The sequence below is a fragment of the Polypterus senegalus genome, chromosome 5 (assembly GCF_016835505.1).
Source record: "Polypterus senegalus isolate Bchr_013 chromosome 5, ASM1683550v1, whole genome shotgun sequence".
In the NCBI taxonomy this organism is placed as follows: Eukaryota; Metazoa; Chordata; class Cladistia; order Polypteriformes; family Polypteridae; genus Polypterus; species Polypterus senegalus.
The window spans coordinates 194,886,347-194,910,059 of record NC_053158.1 but is presented as its reverse complement, the minus strand read 5'-3'; the positions used below and the strand labels follow the sequence as shown (position 1 = coordinate 194,910,059).

At 40.0% G+C, this 23,713-nt stretch overlaps 1 protein-coding gene across 1 annotated transcript in view; it reads left to right on the top strand.

Moving 5' to 3' along the window:
• Positions 1-314: 314 nt before the first annotated feature.
• The window catches only part of LOC120529766 (patched domain-containing protein 3-like), a 34,982-nt gene continuing 11,583 nt past the window's right edge, over positions 315-23,713 (top strand). The window contains exons 1-2 of the mRNA XM_039753893.1: positions 315-1,302; positions 7,951-8,072. Coding sequence (XP_039609827.1) covers positions 571-1,302; positions 7,951-8,072 — 854 coding nt within the window. The 5' untranslated portion in view covers positions 315-570. The remainder of the gene's footprint in view (positions 1,303-7,950; positions 8,073-23,713) is intronic.

Genomic DNA, 23,713 nt, shown 5'->3' with positions numbered 1-23,713 from the left:
GATACTAAATTTGAAAGGCTTGAAATCATATTTCAGACTCATGATACCAAATTTCAAAAAGCCGATATCAACAATTGGAAACTTGATATCAAATTTCCAAGAGTTGAAATCTAATTTTAAAATGCTGATATCAAATATTAAAAAGCCCAATATCAAATTTCAAAGTGCTGATATCAATTTTAAAACTCATGATATCAACGTTTTGAAAGCAGATATCAAATTAAAGGAATTAAATGCTCAAACGTCTTGCCATTGTCAACACGTCAGTATCGAGCGGCCCATTCCTACTAAAGATGAGAGGGATTGGCGGTACAGGACCACAATTGCGCTTTACGGTAGTAGATTAAATCGGCTCGATGTTTATGAATTACGTTGGTGTTTCTTCTATTTTGTCAACGTCTTGCAGACTGAAGGTTTATGTGTCTTTACTAAAACCCTCGATACATTTTCACTGTTGCGTTTATTTCCTGCAGTGATGGTTGGTATAGACTCGTCCACGACTAATAAACAGAATTACTTGAGGTGCACAATATTTTTTCCTTGGTAAAGTAGTGGAAACATTATAACGCCATGTCGAAATTCCACACTGACTGTATCGAGAAGCCCGTGGCCTCCGGTTTAGAGAAGCTTGGACGAATGGTCGGTCGACACCCCTGGTGGTTTTTAGCGATTCCGCTCGTCTGTGCTTTGGCGCTCGGTGGCGGGTTTGCCTTCTTAACAAAGGCCAAAGCTAACAACATCGAGGAGCAGTTCACTCCAGTTAACGGACCGGCCAAAGCAGACATGGCTCTGGTCAGTCGGTATTTCCCCATAGACGAGACCAGTTTCACCACTCAGAGGCTCATCACGGAAGGCGCGTACGCGGCGTTCATTGCCGTACACCCGAGCGGGAAAATCCTGAGTGAAGAAGCGCTGACGGAGGTCCTGCGGATTGACGGCGTCATACGAAACATGACCGTGTCCGAAAGCGGACAAGCCTTCACATACAGGGACATCTGTGCCCAGAAGAACGGTGAATGCACCCCCAACGCAGTGTTGAAAGCTCTTGGGAATGATGTGCGCGCCATCGGAAGCATCGCCTTCCAATTCCCCCTGTGGGTGACCGCCACCGAGCAGACATTTCTGGGGACGACACTTCGGGGAGTGGAGACGAATGGAAGCGGGATAGTTCAGAGCGCCAAAGCCATCCGAGTTTTCTACTTCCTGAAGGAGAGCGAGGTGGAGAGGAGTGACCGGTGGCTGCGGGAGTTTTTGAAGGTTTTCACCGAAGACAAGAACGACTTCCAGCTGCAAGAGACTCCGGTAATGCCTTAGCGTTGTGTTGTGCCAATGTGCGGCGGCGCTGTGCGGCCTGCGTCTTTATGTTGACAGCTCGATGGGCGGCAGCAACATTAAAGAATATGACATTTATGTGTTGTCTTTCTCAGTACAATATATCCACAGTAAATGACAAAATTGTTGAATTTCTTTTTGATTCACAATGTGTATTTTGATATCTTTAATCAAGTTTGCCATTATTAGAATCACTTAATGTACAGGAATTTGACTTGGTAGATTTGGAGCTGCTTGTAACAGAATACATCATCACATACAAATAACATAAATAGCATAAGATAAAAAAAAAGAAAATTCTAAAGATGTTCAAATTATGATGTGTCAAATGAAAGTGTGTTTAGTGTATATGCACATGCACACACATAACACCTTCATGCAGTATATGACAGAATGCATGTACCTGTATATGCAAAGAAAACACAATAAATTACTAATCTAAGTCCCAATTTATTCTGTGTAGGCAGTACAGTACGATGGACTGGTGACGGCAGTATTATATACTAACGACAGAAAATGAATATGGTGTCAGAGAATATATAAAATAAACACTCCTGTGATTGTTAGTTGATAGTGTGTTGGCTTCATGGTTGCCCAGCAAGCTGGTTTCTTACCCATTTTGAGAATTTTCTCACATTCTGAAAAACTAAATCTCCTATGCATTGCTTAGTAATTTACACTCTTAATGAACACTGTTACAGAAAAGGAACACTGTTCAATTATTAAGAGAGGTCTGTACACCATCTGCAGGAGAATGCCCTGTTTTTGCACTACATGGAAGATACTGGTCAATGTTGGAAACTTTTATTATTCAGAACAGGTTAAACATTTGACTTGATAAACAATCATGCTAGTGAATGTATCATCTAATGATATTAATGTTTAATGAATATTCATATAAATCCAGCACAAGAAACACCACCCTAAACCCGTAAAAGGCAGTGTTCTGTTCTTTTTCAGTTTAAAATGGTAGTGTTTATCCCACTTTAAAACGGAAGTGAAGGGGTATTGGGGTCCAAATGAATAACCAAAAGCCTTAAAAATAACCAACACAATATGTGCATTTGGAAGCATCAAAGGTTTTAAATTAAAAGAAAAATTGTGAAGTACATCTATTCTTTAAAATGATTGAATCTCACAAAAATTTTGTGTTTTTTTCTTTTGTTTTCTTTTTTTTTAAATGACATGGATACACACTCTTTTGCAAAATATTTCAAGACATGGGTCAATTCCCAATAATTCTCTTGGCTTGAAAAATTGTTCAGTAAGTTTAAGACTTTTGTTTATATGTTTGGAGCCCAATATACATCACCTCAATTTTAAAGCACAAGAGCAGGCTTGGTATTTTTTTTTAAATATAGTCATATGAAAAAGTTTGGGAACCCCTCTCAGCCTGCATAATAATTTCCTCTACTTTCAACAAAAAAGATAACAGTGGTATGTCTTACATTTCCTAGGAACATCTGAGTACTGTTTTTTTTTTTTCAAACAAAGATATTTAGTGAAGCAGTATTTAGTGAAATGAAATCAAATGTGAAAAACTGTCTGTGCAAAAAAAATGTGGGTCCCCTTGTAATTTTGCTGATTTGAATGAATGTTAACAGCTCAATGCTGATTACTTGCAACACCAAATTGGTTGGATGAGCTCGTTATAAGCTTTGAACTTCATAGACAGGTGTGTCCAATCATGAATGGTAAAAGGTATTTAAGGTGGTCAATCACAAGTTGTGCTTCCTTCCCTTTGACTCTCCTCTGAAGAGTGACAGACAGCATGAGATCCTCAAAGCAACTCTCATAAGATCTGAAAACAAAGATTGTTCAGCCTCATGGTTTAGGGGAAGGCTACAAAAAGCGATCTCAGAGGTTTAAACTGTCAGTTTCAACTGTAAGGAATGGAATCAGGAAATGGAAGGCCACAAGCACAGTTGCTGTTAAACCCAGCAGGTCTGGCAAGCTAAGAAAACTACAGGAGCGGCACATGTGCAGGATTGTGAGAATGGCTACAGACAACCCACTGATCACCTCCAAAGACCTGCAAGAACATCTTGCTGCAGATGGTGTATCTGTACATCATTCTACAATTCAACACAATTTGCACAGAGAACATCTGTATGGCAGGTTGATGAGAAAGAAGCCCTTTCTGCACTCACGCCACAAACAGAGTTGCTTGTTGTACGCAATTGCTCATTTAGACAAGCCAGATTCATTTGGGAACAAAATGCTTTGGATTATTGAGACAAAATTTGAGTTATTTGGTCATAACAAAAAGCGCTTTGCATGGCGAAAGAAGAACACCGCATTCCAAGAAAAACACCTGCTACCTGCTGTCAAATTTGGTGGAGTTTCCATCATGCTGTGGGGCTGTGTGGCTAGTTCAGGGACTGGGACCCTTGTTAAAGTCGAGAGTCAGATGAATTCAACCCAATATCAACAAATTCTTCAGGATAATGTTCTAGCTTCAGTCACAAAGTTGAAGTTACACAGGGGTTGGATATTCCAACAATACAATGATCCAAAACACAGTTCAAAATCTACAAAGACATTCATGCAGAGGGAGAAGTACAATGTTCTGGAATGGCCGTCACAGTCCCCTGACTTGAATATCATCGAAAATCTATCCATGCTCGGCAGCCATCAAATTTAACTGACCTGGAGAGATTTTGTATGGAAGAATGTGGTCAGAAATACCTCCATCCAGAATCCAGACACTCATCAAAGGCTATAGGAGGCGTCTAGAGGATGTTATATTTGCATAAGGAGGATCAACTAAGTATTGATGTCATATCTCTGTTGGGGTGCCCAAATTTATGCACCTGTCTAATTTTGTTATGATGCATATTGCATATTTTCTGTTAATCCAATAAACTTAATGTCACTGCTGAAATACTACTGTATCCATAAGGCATGTAATTTATTAAAAGGAAGTTGCTACTTTGAAAGCTCAGCCAATGATAAACAAAAATCCAAAGAATTAAGAGGGGTTCCCAGACTTTTTCATATGACTGTATATGAAAAAATGCATCACATTAAAATGCAATTTCGTGTAGCAAATAATTTATACTATGATTGTGAAGATTTTTCAAGTCAAAAGTATTTTTCAAGTCAAAATTCTAACTAGTCCAGCCATGTGTAATAGCATTACCAATCCTAAGAGACTGATGAGGAGGGTTGGAGGTGCAGGAACACACTTGCACCTTATGGTAGTATATTTAAGGGAACAATGTTTACAGATTACTTTAGTGTTTCTTCTATTACATAATTGTCTTACAGATGGAAGGGTTGTGTGTCTTTACTAATTCCCACTTTACAGTTTCACTATTGTGTGCCTTTCCTGATATAATTGTTGGTACGGGCTTGTCAATGACTGATAAATACAGTCTCTCTAATATAATAAAAAATCCTGGGATGAGACGTGACTTTTTCAGAGAGATACTTTCACGTCCCACGAGACGAGACTTGTGATATTGTTCGGATTTAATCTTTTAAGTCGTAGACTTGTAGATCGTCTAATTTGTGTTGCCATCAGGGAAAAGTAGTGCTTCTTCCCAATGAAGAGGCGTATCCACGCAAATTAAAAGATTTGTTGTTTGGTTAAAGTGAAATCCACATGCGCAAGCAGCAGTGACGAGAAGTGGTTGGCACGTAGCGCAAGCCAGGAGTTGGTGAGCGAAGCGAGCACGGGGTGAATCCCCCTAGTTAATCATGATATTAATCATTTTCCTTGGTAAAGTACAAAAATTCCATAATAACATGACAAATTCCACATAGACTACACCAAGAAGCCCCTTGCTTCCATTTTACAGAAACTGGGACAAGCGGTGGGTCGACACCCCTGATGGTTTTTAGTGATTCCTCTTCTCGCTGCTATAGAATTTGGTAGCGGCTTTTCCCTCTTAAGTTGAGGCTAATTCACTCTTTGCGGTGAGGGCCCTGGTTAGTCAGAATTTCTCCACTGACAAGACCAGTTTCACAACTCGGAGGCTCATCATGGAAAGAATGCATGCGGCTTTCATTGGGGAACATCCTGAGTGAAGGACTAACGGAGGTCCTCCAGATTGACAGAGTCATACGAAACATGACAGTGTCTGAAAGTGGTCAAGCCTTCAGATATAGGGGCATCTGTGTGCAGAGGCTCAGGCACTGAGTTCCTAACATGGTGTTCAAAGTTCTCAGGAATAATGAGAGCAGCATACAGGGAGCATTCATCCATCCATTATCCAACCTGCTATATCCTAACTGCGGGGTCACGGGGATCTGCTGAAGCCAATCCCATCGAACACAGGGCACAATGCAGGAAACAAACCCCGGGCAGGGCGCCAGCCCACTGCAGGGCACACACACACTCACACACATCCACACACCAAGCACACACTAGGGACAATTTAGCAGCGCTAATGCACCTAACCTGCATGTCTTTGGACTGTGAGAGGAAACCTGCGCAGACACGGGGAGAACATGCAAACTCCACGCAGGGGGGACCTGGGAAATGAACTAAGGTCTCCTAGCTACAAGGCAGCAGCGCTACCCACTGCACCTAATAGGGAGCATCACCTTCCAATTCTACCCTTAATAAACTTGTCAGTATGTGTCAGTATGTTGGTTATTGCTGGATGAGGCCTTCATTTAGCATTCAGGAGTGGAAAAAATGGAAACCTAGTTCCATAAAATGGTAGTTCAGATGAAAAAATGCAACTTATTTTTAGTTTGTTTGAGGTTAAAATCTATCGCTCTTGGAGTAGGTGCTAATGCTCCTTCTGGTTTGGAGTCTTTATTAATGCTGTTTGGCAGTGTGTTTTGTATACCAAACAGAACTCGAGGAAACATGCCACACAAAAATGATATATATTTTTTTAATGCTACTTACCCCTTGTAGTTTGTAGTGGTGGTTTAGAAAAATGTTTAATTTCATGGCTTCATGGAGAAATTAAATATTGAATATTCAAACTCAATATGGTCAATAGGAAATGGAAAGAAAAAGTATCATGTAACCAGTCTTGCACATTCCAAGTGTAATAGTGCAAAATGCGTGCTTTTTTTGCAAAAATATTGTTACTTCCTGAAAAGCAGTTACCAAATGTCAACATTCCCATTCAAATTAAAGATCTGGCCCTCCCTGTCATTAATTAGTTAAGAAACCTGTCTTAATCTCATGGCATGTGTTTGTTCCCGATAGCAGCAAACAGTATCAAAATGTCCATAAAAAACTCACTTTATTCAGATTGAATAATCAACATGTCAAGTCATCCAGTTGTATGCTCACAACATTCTAAAGAAATGCATTTTCACTTAAATATTTCACTTAAATAATGATATTAAATATTACCTCCAGAAAACGCTGTCCTGAACAAAAATGGAATGCATTTAGATTGAGTGTTTGAATTGTTGACCTGCCTCCTATCATTACATTTGCATTCATAGCAGTGAACCCCAACTGGAGTACCTTGGGATTATGTACAAGTAGTCTATGAAACTGCATGGGTGAAATGACCTTGCGCTTGCTGAAGCTTCTCAGATATGCATGCGTATGAGGAATATTCTTTACCTGGTAATGTTTTCACTTGCATTTCTAATAGCATTTAATCCTTAGTTTTAGATGTTTCTTAGTGTATGCAGGACTCGTAACTAATAAATGGGGGGGTGGTTTACAAGTCTTCAACTCAAATACTCAGGCACGTCAGTGCATTTTATTCTTGTTCACAAGAACAATTTACCAGGAGTGATTCAGTTAATAGTATTATAGTTAAACTACATGTGTTCAGAACTCTTTTGGCATATGACTGGATGACTTGACATGTGGATTATGCAAAATGAGTTAAGTTTTTTTTCATGGACTTTTTGATATTGTTTGCTGTTGTTTAGCATTAGTCATCCTAGACTCCAGTTATACTGTACTATAAACTTTGTTATCTCTGTTTTGTATGAAAACATGAATTTCATTTTTTTTTTCGGCCATCACTACAAATTCCATGAGGTAACATCTGACAAAACATAATTTTTGGGTGGAGTATTCATTTAAAAGTAATCAAAATGGGTACTTAAGTTCATGTGTATTTTCAAATGTTCACAGTCTAATAAGATTATCCTTGCATGTTTCACACAGACTAGTGGCAGTAATACAATGCCAACAAAAGCCAATTACTACGACACCATACATTAGATTAACTTCAGAAGACAGATGAAACAAACACTCATTAGGTCCAGTCATGGAGCTCTCTAGACAAGCACTTGTTGAATAGATATATGAGCTGAAGAGAAAGATTGTTCTGCAAGCTAGTGGTGTTAGTGCTAGTAGCCCTGAATAGAGAAGACACAGAGAAACACGACTGTGCAGAATGTCTGAGGTATTCTTGTTAGCCTTTCTATAGCAGCATAGAAAATCATTCATCAGTGTAGGAAACTGCCCTGGCAGAACGCACATATGGCACTGAGATGTGAGAGGAATACCTGTGAAAACACTGGGTAAACTTCAATTGGACAGTGTACAGACATGGGAGCAAACTACTTTTCCAAACCTTATTTTATTAAGAAATCATTACTAAGCCTGCAGATAACTTTGTCAGTACATAACATATCCTATAATATTTATTTATTTATTTATTTATTTATTTTTTCTTTTAGGTGTCCTACTTTACATCTGTTTCAAGGCAAGAAGAATTTGAAATCAATTCAAAGAAAGTGATTCCTTTGTTTTCTATAACATATTTCCTTGCAGTCTTCTTTTCAATCACTTCATGTTTAAGGTATGCCCTTTGTCATTATTAGGAAGGCGGAAACACTGAAGTAGTTAATTCTTTGGATATTATTTGAATGACATAACATTGTCAAACCTGGTAAATGCAGTTTAGGGTCATAAGGAATCCTGGGCTTGTTTCAATAGCACTGGACACAAGGCTGGAAACAGACCTGCACTTGGCATTTGTCCATTACAGCTCCCAACCACACATTTGCATAGAGCTAATTCAGAATTGCCAATTTATCATCCAGTTGCCCTCAGTATTGAGAATGTTGGAGCAGATGGAGAATTGGCGCTTTATACTAACCCCAGGTCAAGTTCGATTAAGAGATCACCCTTGAGCAGTATATTCCAAGATCAAAAGTTTATGTGAAATATTAACAAAAACCAATAAACCACTGCAAAGATGTGTTTTGAGATCTCTATGATGTCCAAACTATGAAGAGATGTGTTCAATTAATGCTGAACGTCTAAGCAATTCAGTTTTACCTTTCTTTGTATGTGGTTTAGACATAGTGATAAGAGTATTTTTCAACAAATAAACTCAAAATAATGCAGTTTATTAATAAAATAAGCATAATAGATGACAGATATACGCAAATGTATACAGGTGAAAAACTGTAGGAACAAGTGGTTTTTAGGCATTCAAAGTTTAGCTAGAGCTGAAGAGTAGTGTTGACGCGATGTGATTTCTGAAAAGGATTCAGCTTCTGTCCCGGTTTAACTAAGATCCAGGCCACTCTCCAATTGGGTTAGTCTCCCAAATCAGCTAGCTAAAAGAGTGTGTGCATCACTCTAGAGAGTGGCATTTATTCCAAAAGTAGAGGAGCCTACAATGCCGGAGGACTTTCACCCTATTACTTTTACTCTCTATTGAGAACAGTGCACAAGATTCAGTCCTTTAATCTGCAGACCCAAGTGGACGTTTTTGCATTCCAGATGGCTTTTCCTCAGAAGAATGGATGTCTGGTAGCGAGTTGTGTTCTACACTGGGTCCTGCAGCAAGTGTGTGAGAACAAAGGGTTTGGTATGTTATTTCTTGATGTCTCCAAAGCTTTTGTACACAGAAGCAAGCTGCGGATTTCGGATTTCCATCACCCTTAGTAAATTATCTGAAGCACTCGAACTCGAACATCCAACTGGAAAGGGCTTCCATGTAGTGTAAGCAGGGGGTTAGCAAGTGAGATCCCTCTATTGCCCCTTCTTTTTATTGGGGAAGACACAATTGGGTTCGCTTGTATATACAAATGACTTTGTTAATTTTTCTTGAAGATTCAGCTTGGCTGCAGGAGAATCTGGATGAGCTGATTGGAGCTTGATGCAGCAAAATGATGCTTAATGCAGAATCGTCAGTGGGGCTTAGTATTATATTAGTAAGGAGAGAAAAAAGAAGAGCATGGTATTGGTAACTTCTGTCAGGCAACTGAAAACGAAACAATCGACCTCATCCTGAACTGAATCAGGCAATTGAAACTGAAACAGTTTTCCTCATCGTTCAAGTATGTGAGATCACCCGTGATGTGCCAGTCACAATCAGATAGGCAGATAGTTTGTTTGACTCCATGGGGGTATTTATCTTTTTACAACAGCTCTTTAAATATGGAACTTTCAATTTCTGTAAGTGGAGCAGCAGCTAAGGAAGATGGGTGGCCTGACTATGGCAGAGCCTATTTACAGTTAGGTCCATAAATATTTTTTTTCTAATTTTGGTTCTGTACATTACCACAATGAATTTTAAATGAAACAACTCCGATGCAGTTGAAGTGCAGACTTTCAGCTTTAATTCAGTGGGGTGAACAAAAAGATTGCATAAAAATGTGAGGCAACTGAAGCATTTTTTAACACAATCCCTTCATTTCAGGGGTTCAAAAGTAATTGGACAATTGACTCAAAGGCTATTTCATGGGCAGGTGTGGGCAAGTCTGTCGTTATGTTATCATTTAAGCAGATAAAAGGCCTGGAGTTGATTTGAGGTGTGGTGCTTGCATGTGGAAGATTTTGCTGTGAACAGACAAGATGCGGTCAGCGAAAACAGAAAAAACTCACCCGAGAAATTGCTACAATATTACAAGTGGCAAAATCTACAGTTTGGTACATCCTGAGAAAGAAAGCAAGCACTGGTGAACTCAGCAACGCAAAAAGACCTGGGGCCTCATGTATAAATGGTGCGTACGCACAGAAATGTTGGGTAAGAACCTTTCCACGTTCAAATCGCGATGTATACAACCTACACTTGGCATAAAGCCACGCACTTTTCCACGGTACCTCATACCTTGTTGTACGCAAGTTCTCCGCTCGGTTTTGCAGACTGGCGGCACCCAGCGTTAAAGCAATGCTACTGTTCCTGTGTGGTTACACCTTATTTTCCTGACGCGGCTTTATAAATACACTGAAACTAACCGCATATTGTTTATTAGTGTAACGCATTTGATTGTAATTAACTAGTAACAATATAATGGTGGAGGGAACAGCCATAGTATTCCAAATACCATAACTGCTTTAGCGTTGTTACTCTCACTGCACCTTCTTCTTCTTCTTCTTTCAGCTCCTCCCGTTAGGAGTTTCCACAGCGGATCATCTTTTTCCATATTACTCTCACTGCACCATTCGGAGTATTTATATCACTGTATCTGAGTGTGAATCACAGCAGCAGCTGATCGGAAAGAGAATTATCGGTATTCAGCATCAGGCACACGCTACCTCAGCCACGGCAAAACGTTTCAAAGCCTTTCCTGTACGGACCTCGCGGTTCAGAAACAGTTTCATCCCAAGAACTTTAAATGCACTTAATCAAGTGCTCCTTGTAGAACTGTTTGTACTTATAAGTACAATCACCTCACTGTAAACTTGCACTACAGTTATAATATCGCCACTTTAAAAAGCGCGTATTTACATATGATAATATCATTTTTAAGGTGAAATGCAGCAAAATATGTTTTATATATTATACAGATAAAACTTTAACTTCATTTAAATAATCTATATTCTTCACTGGGAGTGTCGTGAAGGATAGAATAATTAAACATGTACTACGAAGATATTTCAATGTTCCTTAAACGTTTTGAAGAATCAGCGCTCTAAGCTTACAGATGGCTTAACGTCTATTACAGAGCTGATTGTGTGGTGATTGGGTATTTGGGGAAAGAAAAGCAAGGACTGCAGTAGCGGCTACGCCAATATATATCTATACTAATAAAAGGCAAAGCCCTCACTCACTGACTCACTCACTCACTCACTGACTCATCACTAATTCTCCAACTTCCCGTGTGGGTGGAAAGCTGAAATTTGGCAGGTTCATTCCTTACAGCTTCCTTACAAAAGTTGGGCAGGTTTTATATCGAAATTCTACGCGTAATGGTCATGACTGGAAGCAGTTTTCTCCATTTACTGTAATGGAGATGAGCTTCAACGCCGTGGGGGAGGAGTTTCGTGTGACATCATCACGCCTCCCACGTAATCACGCAGTACATAGAAAACCAGGAAGACCTCAAAAAGCGCTGAAGAAAACATGCATTATATAATTGAGAAGGCAGCGAAACAATAAGAAGCGGCGAAAGTGACATATACAACCATATTCATGAGTTCTGCTACTTGAAACAAAGCACGATGTAAACCTACACTTTAAATTAAGTTCATAGACAGGCTGCCGCTGGCGTTTGTAATTTAGTGCCTGCCCATATAAGGCCGTCCGTCAGCGGCAATCCAATAGCAAACTGCCACGGGTAAATATTCACGGGTGAAGGACTGTGCTTATGGAGAGGAAGATGAGATGGTCAGGGTGGTGTTTGACACAAACTCAGCGAAACTGCGAGAGAAAGTTTTAAGTGCCAGGACTAAGGTAACATTAAATAAAGCTATGGACATAGCACGAGATGGCACCAGCACAGCTGGGAACCTTCGATGCAAGTACACCGAGTGGCTCACGGGAACTGACGCAGTGCACAGATAAAAGCAACAGTTCCAAAGAGCTGAACAAAACTGAATTACACAATTGAAAAGGCAGCAAAAATATGAAGCGCCTGATAAGCATATTCATAAATGCAGCTACTGTGGAAACAAAGCACACGGTGGAAAAAGTCAATGTCCCGCTAAAGGAAGACAGTGTAAAAAAAACCCGTGCATGCAGTGTGTCAGGTCTCAGATAAAGAAGAAGACGAGCTGTTTATTGATGCAGTAAGAAACGAATCGATGAATGAAACCTGTCATCTTTACAACGATTGACAAACACGGAATGTAACTTGAACACAACACATCCTACAAATACGAACCTGATTGAAAGAAATAATGATAATCAAATCCTTGATGACAGCAACACTCAGTAACACTCACAAAACAAATACTGTATATTGACAGTCATGTTACGTTATTTTTAAAATGTTCCCTTTTCTTTTCTACCTTTTTAACACACTACTTCTCGCTATGCACGCGCGGGTATATATATATGTATATATATATATCCCGATCTACATACTCGAATAATGGATACTTTATTCGCCATCAATGATTGTTTTGGTAAAGCCATACTCAGTGTATTCATTAGATGAACGGTAAAAAAGTAAGAGCGAGGGGAGGATGACTCATTGAGGCATGCAGGCTGTAGTCTGGCGTCAACTCTATCTGAATTGCGCGATCACATTTGAAAAATATATCTTTTCAAGTTCTATTTAGTCCATATGTGTCAAACTCAAGGGTCGGGCCACATCCGCCCGGCGTAATTATATCCGCCCCGAGATCATTTTATATACTGTATTATTGTTATTAAAGCCGGGTATATGAAGCGCTGGTAACACAATAAACTACAGATCCCATAATGCAGCGCTTCAGCTGCCTTGCTTAACACTTACCGCTTACTAGAGTTATTGCGCACTGAGTTTGCACGGCGCTTTGGTGACTTTGAAGAACAAAAAAAGTCCGTCTACATGCGGCTCGAACCTTGTGCATGTTTGGTAGCACATATCTGTGTGAGAAGCTCTTCTCAGTGATAAAGACTAACAAAACAGCACACAGGAGTCGCCTCACTGATGAGCACCTGCAATCCATCCTGAGAATCTCCACAACACAGAACCTCACACCAAACAGAAACGAACTTGTGGCCAAAAAGATGCCAGGCGTCCAGCTCTAAAATGACATATGAGCAAAGACAACTGAATGATTTGATTTGTTATTGCACGTAAGAGCGGAGTCAACTGCTTGAACAAACAGCGTATTCCACTGATACGAAATAGCTGTGTGTGTATATATGTGATATGTATGTATATATATGTTTATATATGTGTGTGTGTATGTATGTATATATATATATATATATATGTGTGTATATATGTGTGTGTATATATGTGATATATATGTATGTATATATGTGTATATGTATGTATATATATATATATATATATATATATATATATATATATATATATGACAACAACACTCATCACTCACAACAGTGACAAAACAATTACATTGACAATCAGGTTACGTTATTTTCAAAATGTTTCCTTTTCTTTTCATTGCTTCTTTAACACACTACTTCTCACAGCTGCGAAACGCGGGTATTTTGCTAGTTGAATATAAAACAGAAAGAGAAATAACAACACAGCTAAAACGCAGCTTAAAAATTTCGGCAAAAGTTAAATGCTTGTGTCATGAGCACGAGGCGGCTATGCAGTATCTGCAACGGACGTGACCATCCACCGTGCATAAGCTACCTTACTGACATTGGCGGGCTAAGGAGCCACCGATTCTTCCTCTGCCCAGTGCCACCACAAGCCTAGAGCCGCCCCTGAGTACTGCTGCAATAAATTATTTCATCGAAGGTCGCACATAATCACTGCGCTGTGAAACCCATGTTTAATAACGTGCTTTAACTCCTATCATCATGAAAATGATATTACGTATACATCTCAGTATTTTAGTCATTCAGAGAGCTGTAATATCACGAATGTAATGGATTCTGTGTCCAGTTGGAGGAAGAGAGCCGGTTTAAGAAGCAAGTAGTGATTCACACACATAGATCACATACGAGTAGAAGATCAAATACAAAACAAAGCATTTAACGTGCTACTTTAATTATGATGTGATTTGGGAAACTGAGTAATTAAATGATTTTAAGATGAAGTTTATGATCTACTTTAATGACAAAATAAACTATGTGATTAAAGTGGAAATGTCGAGATTGAAGTTGACATTTCGTGCTTTTTACCCACTGTTTACCTTTTTTTCTCTGTACCCTAATAAGCTCTCATATAACACTCAGACAGTGGGTTACAACTCGCCTTTTCATGGTGACTTTGATATGTGACTTCTTTTTTATTTCCGGCACTGTGCGATTTTGTGAACGTCAGCTTTCAAGTTTCTCCAACACGCTAATTCACTCGATCAACTTCCTTTTGTTGATTATACCACGGTTTATTTGAACAAATAGTTTTTCCTTTGCCTCCACTTGGTATTCGCTGAAATTCTTATATTTTCCCACGTGCTTTTCCCATTGTCTTTTCACAGAAGGCTGAGCTTAAGGGCGATTTATGTTCATTTGGATATTCAAAGAGACGTAATTCTGGGAGGAGTTGGGGCGTTACATAAAGCGCGTACACGAGCGTTAGTTTTCACGCTGATCGGGATTTATGTAGCGGAAGAACGTGGAAGTTGGAGTACGCACAGATTCCTGCATCTGGATTTTTCTTTGCGTAAGCACATTTCGGCTTTTGTGCTTACGCCATATTATAGTGTGAGTTCTATGCACGCTGTTCGTTATACATGAGGCCCCTGGACGTCCACGGAAGACAACAGTGGTGGATGATCGCAGAATCTTTTCCATGGTGAAGAGAAACCCCTTCACAACAGCCAACCAAGTGAACAACACTCTCCAGGGGGTAGGCATATCGATATCCAACTCTACCATAAAGAGAAGACTGTATGAAAGTAAATCCAGAGGGTGCACTGCAAGGTGCAAGCCACTCATAAGCCTCAAGAACAGAAAGGCTAGATTGGACTTTGGTAAAGAACATCTAAAAAAGCCAGCACAGTTCTGGAAAAACATTCTTTGGACAGATGAAACCAAGATCAACCTCTACCAGAATGGTGGCAAGAAAAAAGTATGGAGAAGGCGTGGAACAGCTCAATGCCCAAAGCATACCACATCATCTGTAAAACACGGTGGAGTCAGGCAGTGTGATGGGTTGGGCGTGCATGGCTGCCAGTGGCACTGGGACACTCGTGTTTATTGATGATGTGACACAGGACAGAAGCAGCCAAATGAATTCTGAGGTGTTCAGAGACATACTGTCTGCTCAAATCCAGCTAAATGCAGTCAAATTGATTGGGTGGCATTTCATTATACAGATGGACAATGACCCAAAACATACAGCCAAAGCAACCCAAGAGTTTATTAAAGCAAAGAAGTGGAAAATTCTTGAATGGCCAAGTCATTCACCTGATCTTAACCCAATTGAGCATACATTTCACTTGTTGAAGACTAAACTAGGCTTGGTGATGCTGACAAATGTTTCATTAATTCACTATATTACATGTGCTCCCCATAATGTTTAGACAAAGACAAATTTTTACTTGATTTGCTCCTTTTCTCCACTGTTTAAAATTCCAAATCTAACAATTCAGACATGATTGAAGTGCACATCTCAAAACGTTCATTTAAGGGTATTGTCAGAAAGTCCTTTGTCAGTTTAAATGGCGACCTCTAATGGCAGAATATTAGAAACACTTGTACAATTTTTCTTGCATATTTCCGGGTGAAAGTTCAGCCTTCGTACTTCATTCATTCCGTTCTTTACTTGCTGCACGTTGTGAAAATAGTTTGTCCTTTTCTCATATCACTCGGGCCTTTAATTCTGTGCGTCCTTGCAGAAAAAAATACAGCAACAGAAATTAAAGTACTTTCTGAGTTCAGATTGCGTTAGAAGTGATTCCTTACTTCGATATTTGGAAAGGGGAGTTTACAACAGCAAAGTTGTGCAACTGTGGAGTTAATAGCGGCACCTCCCGTGGCCAGACATCTGATCATGTCTACTATCGTTTGGACTTTATCTCACCCGTATTTTTTACACCAGTCTGTCATACCAAGGCCACCCCTCACTTTGAGGTATTTATGTACAGTTCAGGTCACATCATGTAGAAATGACAACAGTTTTTATACATAAAACCCTAAATATAAAAATGTGAGTGCGTTAACACACCTGCCATTGTTCTGTCCCAAACTTTATGGTGCCCTAAAATGGGGTACATTGTATATTGTACATTTATTGTATACATTGTATATTCAGTATTTTGAGTAATTTACTAAAAACCCACACCTCAAAAGTGTAACCACACTGCTTAATTTAACATATAAAAAGAACTCACGTTTAGGCAACTTAATATACTGTTTTAGTTAACCACTCCACAGTTCATATAGACTAAACTTATGCTCGCTGCCAGAATACCGAAATGTTTAGAAGTGGAACACCTCTTTTCTCAACTGTTGATAGCGCCTTGCCCCCACCTTTTGATGCTGATTGGTCAATTAATTACTTTTACTCATGTTGTGATTAAAACGTGGTCTTGAATCGAAATGCAGTACACATGGAGCTGCCACTCATCATAATACAAAATGTCTTTTTTTTTTTTTTAAATATATAATAACTTCTGATCTATGAACATGAAATAAAATGTAATGCAGTTGCAGTTCTGGCTGCAAAAAGACTAGACTGGCCAAATGTTCCATTCCAGCTTTACAAAGAAAACTAGAGGTGTGGGAATGCTCATACATAGAACAGTCTCATTTGTGGTATCAGGTATAGTATGTGATCCTGAAGGGAGATATGTGATTGTCATGGGCAATTTATTTAACTGTAAAGTGATTTTGATAAATGTTTATGCACCCAATGTTGATGATAAGGAATTAATGCAATATGTATTTGCATCCATTGCCAAAATGAATACTTATGAACACAAATGAAATTATAATGGCTGGGGACTTTAATTGTGTCTTAAATCCACTCTTAGATGGGTCTTCTGTCACAGAGTGGATGACATCTAACACTGCAAAGACAATTACAGTTTTTAACTGGCCACAACCTATCAGACCCCTGGAGGTCTCTAAACACAAACTCAAGAACATATTCCTTCTACTCACCAGTGCATCATTGCTATTCAAGAACTGATTATTTCTTTATAGATAATAATTTCTTGCCTACGATTAAATCTTGCAAGTACAATGCTTTTGTTATTTCTGATCATGCCCTTTTGATCTTGGAGCTAAAATCATGATGCCCCACATACTCATCTCGCAGATGGCGAGTTAACCCACTTCTATTAGCAGATGAGAACTGTACAGAATTTATATTAAAACAAATCAGTTTCTTCCTAGAGACAAATACATCCTCCGAGGTCTCTGCAGGAATACTCTGGGAAACTCTACAGGCCTTCTTAAGAGGACAGATTATTTCATATCTTTCCCACAGAAATAAATTAGAAACGAAGAAAGTATCAGAGCTAAGAAGCAAAATTACTAGAATAGATGAAGAACATGCCAGGCGTCCAAGTGAGTCTCTTCATAGGAAAAGGCAGGCTCTGTATTCAGAGCTCAGCCTCTTAACAAGCAAAGAAACTGAACAATAAGCTTTTAGCTCAACAAATCCACAAGCAAAAAGTTCGCAATGCAATCCCAGTAATCACCAACACGAACAGAGATAAAATCATTGACCATAAAAATATGATGAACACATTTAGAAACTACTATAAATCCTTACAGTGGTGTGAAAAACTATTTGCCCCCTTCCTGATTTCTTATTCTTTTGCATGTTTGTCACACAAAATGTTTCTGATCATCAAACACATTTAACCATTAGTCAAATATGACACAAGTAAACACAAAATGCAGTTTTTAAATGATGGTTTTTATTATTTAGGGAGAAAAAAAATCCAAACCTACATGGCCCTGTGTGAAAAAGTAATTGCCCCCTTGTTAAAAAATAACCTAACTGTGGTGTATCACACCTGAGTTCAATTTCCGTAGCCCCCCAGGCCTGATTACTGCCACACCTGTTTCAGTCAAGAAATCACTTAAATAGGAGCTGCCTGACACAGAGAAGTAGACCAAAAGCACCTCAAAAGCTAGACATCATGCCAAGATCCAAAGAAATTCAGGAACAAATGAGAACAGAAGTAATTGAGATCTATCAGTCTGGTAAAGGTTATAAAGCCATTTCTAAAGCTTTGGGACTCCAGCGAAGCACAGTGAGAGCCATTATCCACAAATGGCAAAAACATGGAACAGTGGTGAACCTTCCCAGGAGTGGCTGGCCGACCAAAATTACCCCAAGAGCATAGAGACGACTCATCCGAGAGGTCACAAAAGACCCCAGGACAACGTCTAAAGAACTGCAGGCCTCACCTGCCTCAATTAAGGTCAGTGTTCACGACTCCACCATAAGAAAGAGACTGGGCAAAAACGGCCTGCATGGCAGATTTCCAAGACGCAAACCACTGTTAAGCAAAAAGAACATTAGGGCTCGTCTCAATTTTGCTAAGAGACCTTTTGGGAAAATACCTTGTGGACTGATGAGACAAAAGTTGAAATTTTTGGAAGGCAAATGTCCCATTACATCTGGCGTAAAAGGAACACAGCATTTCAGAAAAAGAACATCATTGATTGCTAGCCTATAGAATTTTATAAGAAAATCTCTACTCAGCTTGCTCCCCTTTTATTAGCAACATTTACAGAAACTAGAGACAATTAAATTCTACCTCAAACTTTTCGTCAAGCATTAATCACCGTCTTTTCTAAACCAAATAAGGACTTGTTACAATGTGCATCATACAGACCAATTTCACTTCTGAATAATAATGTTAAGATACTCTCAGAAATCATAGCTAGAAGGATGGAGACAGTGCTGCCTTCGATAAAATCACAAGATCAAGCTGGATTTATTAAAGGTCAACACTTAGCTTCCAATCTTCGAAACCTGTTTAATGTAATATATTCACCAGGAAAGTCAAACACCCCAAAGATATTATTATCGTTGGATGCAGAAAAAGCATTTGACGTGATTGAATGGACCTACCTTTTCACTACATTAGAGAAATTTGGGTTTGGCCTGAATATTTGTGCATGGATCAAACTATTGTATACCAATCCAGAAGCTTCAGTTTGTATTAACAACATTTGCTCAGACTACTTTAAACTAGAACATGGTACCAGACAGGGATGCCCCTTGTCACCGCTACTGTTTGCAGTCGCCATTGAACCACTGGTAATACATTGTCGAAATGCTTATCAGATAAAGAGGATTATCAGAGAAGGACTGGAACAGAAAATTTCTCTATATGCAGATGATATGGTACTGTATATATCAGACCCACAAAATACTGTGCCTGCAGTCTTAACAGCACTTACAGAATTTCAAAAGATCTCTGGTCTCAGAATTAATTTGAATAAAAGTGTACTCTTTCCAGTGAATTCTCAAGCATATAATATTAGATTGGACACCCTCCCTTTTATCATTGCAGATCAGTTTAAATACCTAGGGGTAAATATCACAAGTCAACATAAAGCTCTTTATCAACAAAATTCTGCCGTCTGTATGAAAAAAATTAAGCAAGACATAGATCTCACTCTAGCTGGAAGAATTGTTAAGATGAATATCCTTCCTAAGCTTCTTTTTTATTTCAAAACATTCCAATATACATCAATAAATATTTTTTTAAGCAATTAGATTCAACCATAACCTCATTTATTTGGAACTCAAAACATCCACGTATCCAAAGAGCGACCCTACAAAGACCTAAGGCAGAAGGTGGCATGGCTCTACCTAACTTTCAGTTTTATTACTGGGCAGCAAACATACAAGCTATAAAAACCTGGACATAAATAGATGAACACACACATAGGATTGGTCTGCAATAGAAATACAATCCTGCAGTACTTCTTTATATTCCCTGCTTTGTGCCCCAATAAATGCAAGTTATCGCAATATACTAATAACCCAATTGTGCTTCACTCACTCAGAATATGGAACCAATGTAGAAAGCATTTTAAGATGGAGAATCTTTTATCTGTGGCACCTCTGCAAGAGAACCACCTTTTTCAACCCTCGCAAACATATGCAGTTTTAATATCTGGAAAAGATTTGGGATTAAATTGCTTAGAGATCTTTATATAGACAACATCTTTGCATCCTATGAACAATTACATTCCAAATTTAACTTTCCAGCTACACATTTCTTTCACTATCTTCAAATTAGAAACTTTGTCAAACAGAACCTGCCTGATTTTTCTCATCTCACACCCTCCTCTGTGCTGGAAAAAATATTGCTCAATTTCGAGGACTCGGACAGCATTTCTGCAATATATAAAATTATTTTAAAGTCCCTCCCTTCTTAAGATCCAAGAGGACAATGGGAAAAAGATCTCTCACTCAACATATCAGAAAAGGAGTGGAAGGTAGCAATGCAGAGAATTCACTTGAGCTCCATATGCGCAAAGCATACAATTATTCAACTCAGAATTATATATCGAGCACATCTGTCTCGCTTAAAACTGTCCAAAATGTTTCCAGGGCAAGATCCAACCTGCAAACGCTGCAACGAGTTCCAGCCTCACTGGGCCACATGTTCTGGGCCTGCACCAAATTAACTGGACAAAAATTTTTAGGTGCCTTTCAGACAGCCCTGGTGTCACAATTTCTCCTAACCCATTAGCAGCTGTGTTTGGGGTTCTTCCAGATGGGTTTAAAGTGGAGAAGGACAAACAAACTGTGATTGCATTCACTACACTATTGGCATGCAGACTTATTTTGCTAAACTGGAAGAATCCTAACTCTCCTCTTTTAAGTCAGTGGGTAACTGATGTTTTATACTATTTGAAATTGGAAAAAATCAATTATTCAGTTAGAGGATCTGTACAGAATTTTTCCAAAGCCTGGCAGGATCTAATCAATAATATTTTAGAATAAGCTCTTAAAGCACAGAGGAAGTAATTCTCTCCGCATTTCTTTTTCTTCTTCATTCATCTCTATTCAGGGAACAGTGAGAGGTAGCCACCAGTTAGATCTTACTGTTAATTAGTAAGTCATATTTTTGAAAATAAGGCTTTTCAGTCACTTTGCTATTAGTTGATTGCTTAAGTATTTTATTGTGTAAAGATCATATATTTTTGTTACTGTAAAACACTGTTGTGCAGGCATATTACAAACTGTTTAATTAGATAAAAAGTGTTGTTTTCTTGGGACACTGTGATACAGTTTGATTAATAGATTAAATGTAAATGTAATGCACCCATTCTGCCACATTAAGCTTCAGCTACCTAGGGTCTTAAAGCAATACTCTGCTTAAAAACAATGTACCCCATGTAGTTTGTAGTAATGGAAAAGAAAAATGTTTAATTTCACATTTTCAAGTGGAATGGAGATAACAAAGTTTCTGATAAAGCAGGTGTCTGTGATGAGCTACACTGGACAACAGCAAAAACGTTTATGAAAGAATATCTGACATTACTCGACTTGCATAATCCATCCATCCATCCATCCTCTTCCGCTTATCTGAGATCGGGTCGCGGGGGCAGCAGCTTAAGCAGAGAGGCCCAGACTTCCCTCTCCCCGGCCACTTCTTCTAGCTCTTCCGGGAGAATCCCAAGGCGTTCCCAGGCCAGCCGGGAGACATAGTGTCCTGGGTCTTCCCCGGGGCCTCCTCCCAGTTGGACGTGCCCAGAACACCTCACCAGGGAGGCGTCCAGGAGGCATTCTGATCAGATGCCCGAGCCACCTCATCTGACTCCTCTCGATATAGAGGAGCAGCAGCTCTACTCTGAGCCCCTCCCGGATGACTGAGCTTCTCACCCTATCTTTAAGGGAAAGCCCAGACACTCTGCGGAGGAAACTCATTTCAGCGGCTTGTATTCGTGATCTCGTTCTTTCGGTCACTACCCATAGCTCATGACCATAGGTGAGGGTAGGAACGTAGATCGACTGGTAAATTGAGAGCTTTGCCTTACAGCTCAGCTCCTTTTTCACCACAACAGACCGATGCAGAGCCCGCAGGCCGCACCGATCCGCCTGTCGATCTCGCGCTCCATTCTTCCCTCACTCGTGAACAAGACCCCAAGATAATTAAACTCCTCCACTTGGGGCAGGATTTCTACCCCAACCCTGAGAGGGCACTCCACCCTTTTCCGGCTGAGGACCATGGTCTCGGATTTGGAGGTGCTGATTCTCATCCCAGCCTCTTCACACTCGGCTGCGAACCGATCCAGAGAGAGCTCAAGATCACAGCCTGATGAAGCAAACAGGACAACATCATCTGCAAAAAGCAGTGACCCAATCCTGAGTCCACCAAACCGGACCCCTTCAACACCCTGGCTGCGCCTAGAAATTCTGTCCATAAAAGTCATGAACAGAATCGGTGACAAAGGGCAGCCCTGGCGGAGTCCAACTCTCACTGGAAACGGGCTCGACTTACTACCGGCAATGCGGACCAAGCTTTCACACCGGTTGTACAGAGACCAAACAGCTCTTATCAGGGGGTCCGGTACCCCATACTCCCGGAGCACTCCCCACAGGATTCCCCGAGGGACAGGGTCGAACGCCTTTTCCAAGTCCACAAAGCACATGTAGACTGGTTGGGCAAACTCCCATGCACCCTCCAGGATTCTGCTAAGGGTATATAGCTGGTCCACTGTTCCGCGACCAGGATGAAAACCACACTGTTCCTCCTGAATCCGAGGTTCGACTATCCGACGGACCCTCCTCTCCAGAACCCCCAAATAGACTTTTCCAGGGAGGCTGAGGAGTGTGATCCCTCTGTAGTTGGAACACACCTTCCGGTCCCCCTTTTTAAAGAGGGGGACCACCACCCCGGTCTGCCGATCTAGAGGCACTGTCCCTGATGTCCATGCAATGTTGTAGAAACGTGTCAACCAAGACAGTCCTACAACATCCAGAGCCTTAAGGAACTCTGGGCGTATCTTGTCCACCCCCGGGGCCCTGCCACCAAGGAGTTTTTTGACCACCTTGGTGACTTCAGTCCCAGAGATGGAAGAGCCCACCTCAGAGTCCCCAGGCTCTGCTTCCTCATTGGAAGGCATTGGAAGACTTGCATAATCCACATGTCAATTCTCCCAGTTGTATGCTCACAACATCTCAGACGCATGTATTTTTACTAATTTATTATTAAATAAAACACTTCTGGAAAATGCTCTCATGAATGAAAATGGAACATGCTCAACCGTGAGCAAACATTTTAATTGCAGACCTGCTTCTTGTCACTGTGTTTGTATTAACATCCAGTGGAATACATTGGAATTATTTAGTAGCAAACTGTGAAACTACATGGGTGAACTGACTTTCTGCTTGTTGAAGTATGTCAGATATGCACAAGTCTGAGGCATATTCTCTTCCTGATAATGTATTCACCCTTTTTTTATTTTAACTTTTAAGCCGCTTTTCCACTACATAGTACGGCACGACACGGTTCAGTACAGCTCACTTTTGCGGGGCTTTCCACTGGGAACAGTACTTTTTTTAGTACCACCTCAGCCGAGGTTCCAAGCGTGCTGAACCGTTACCAAAATGTGACGTGTAAACTCTGCTGGTCACTGATTGGCCGGAGAAAATCGTCATTACTGCGTCACTGGCTATTCTTTTCTTTAAAGGTACAGAC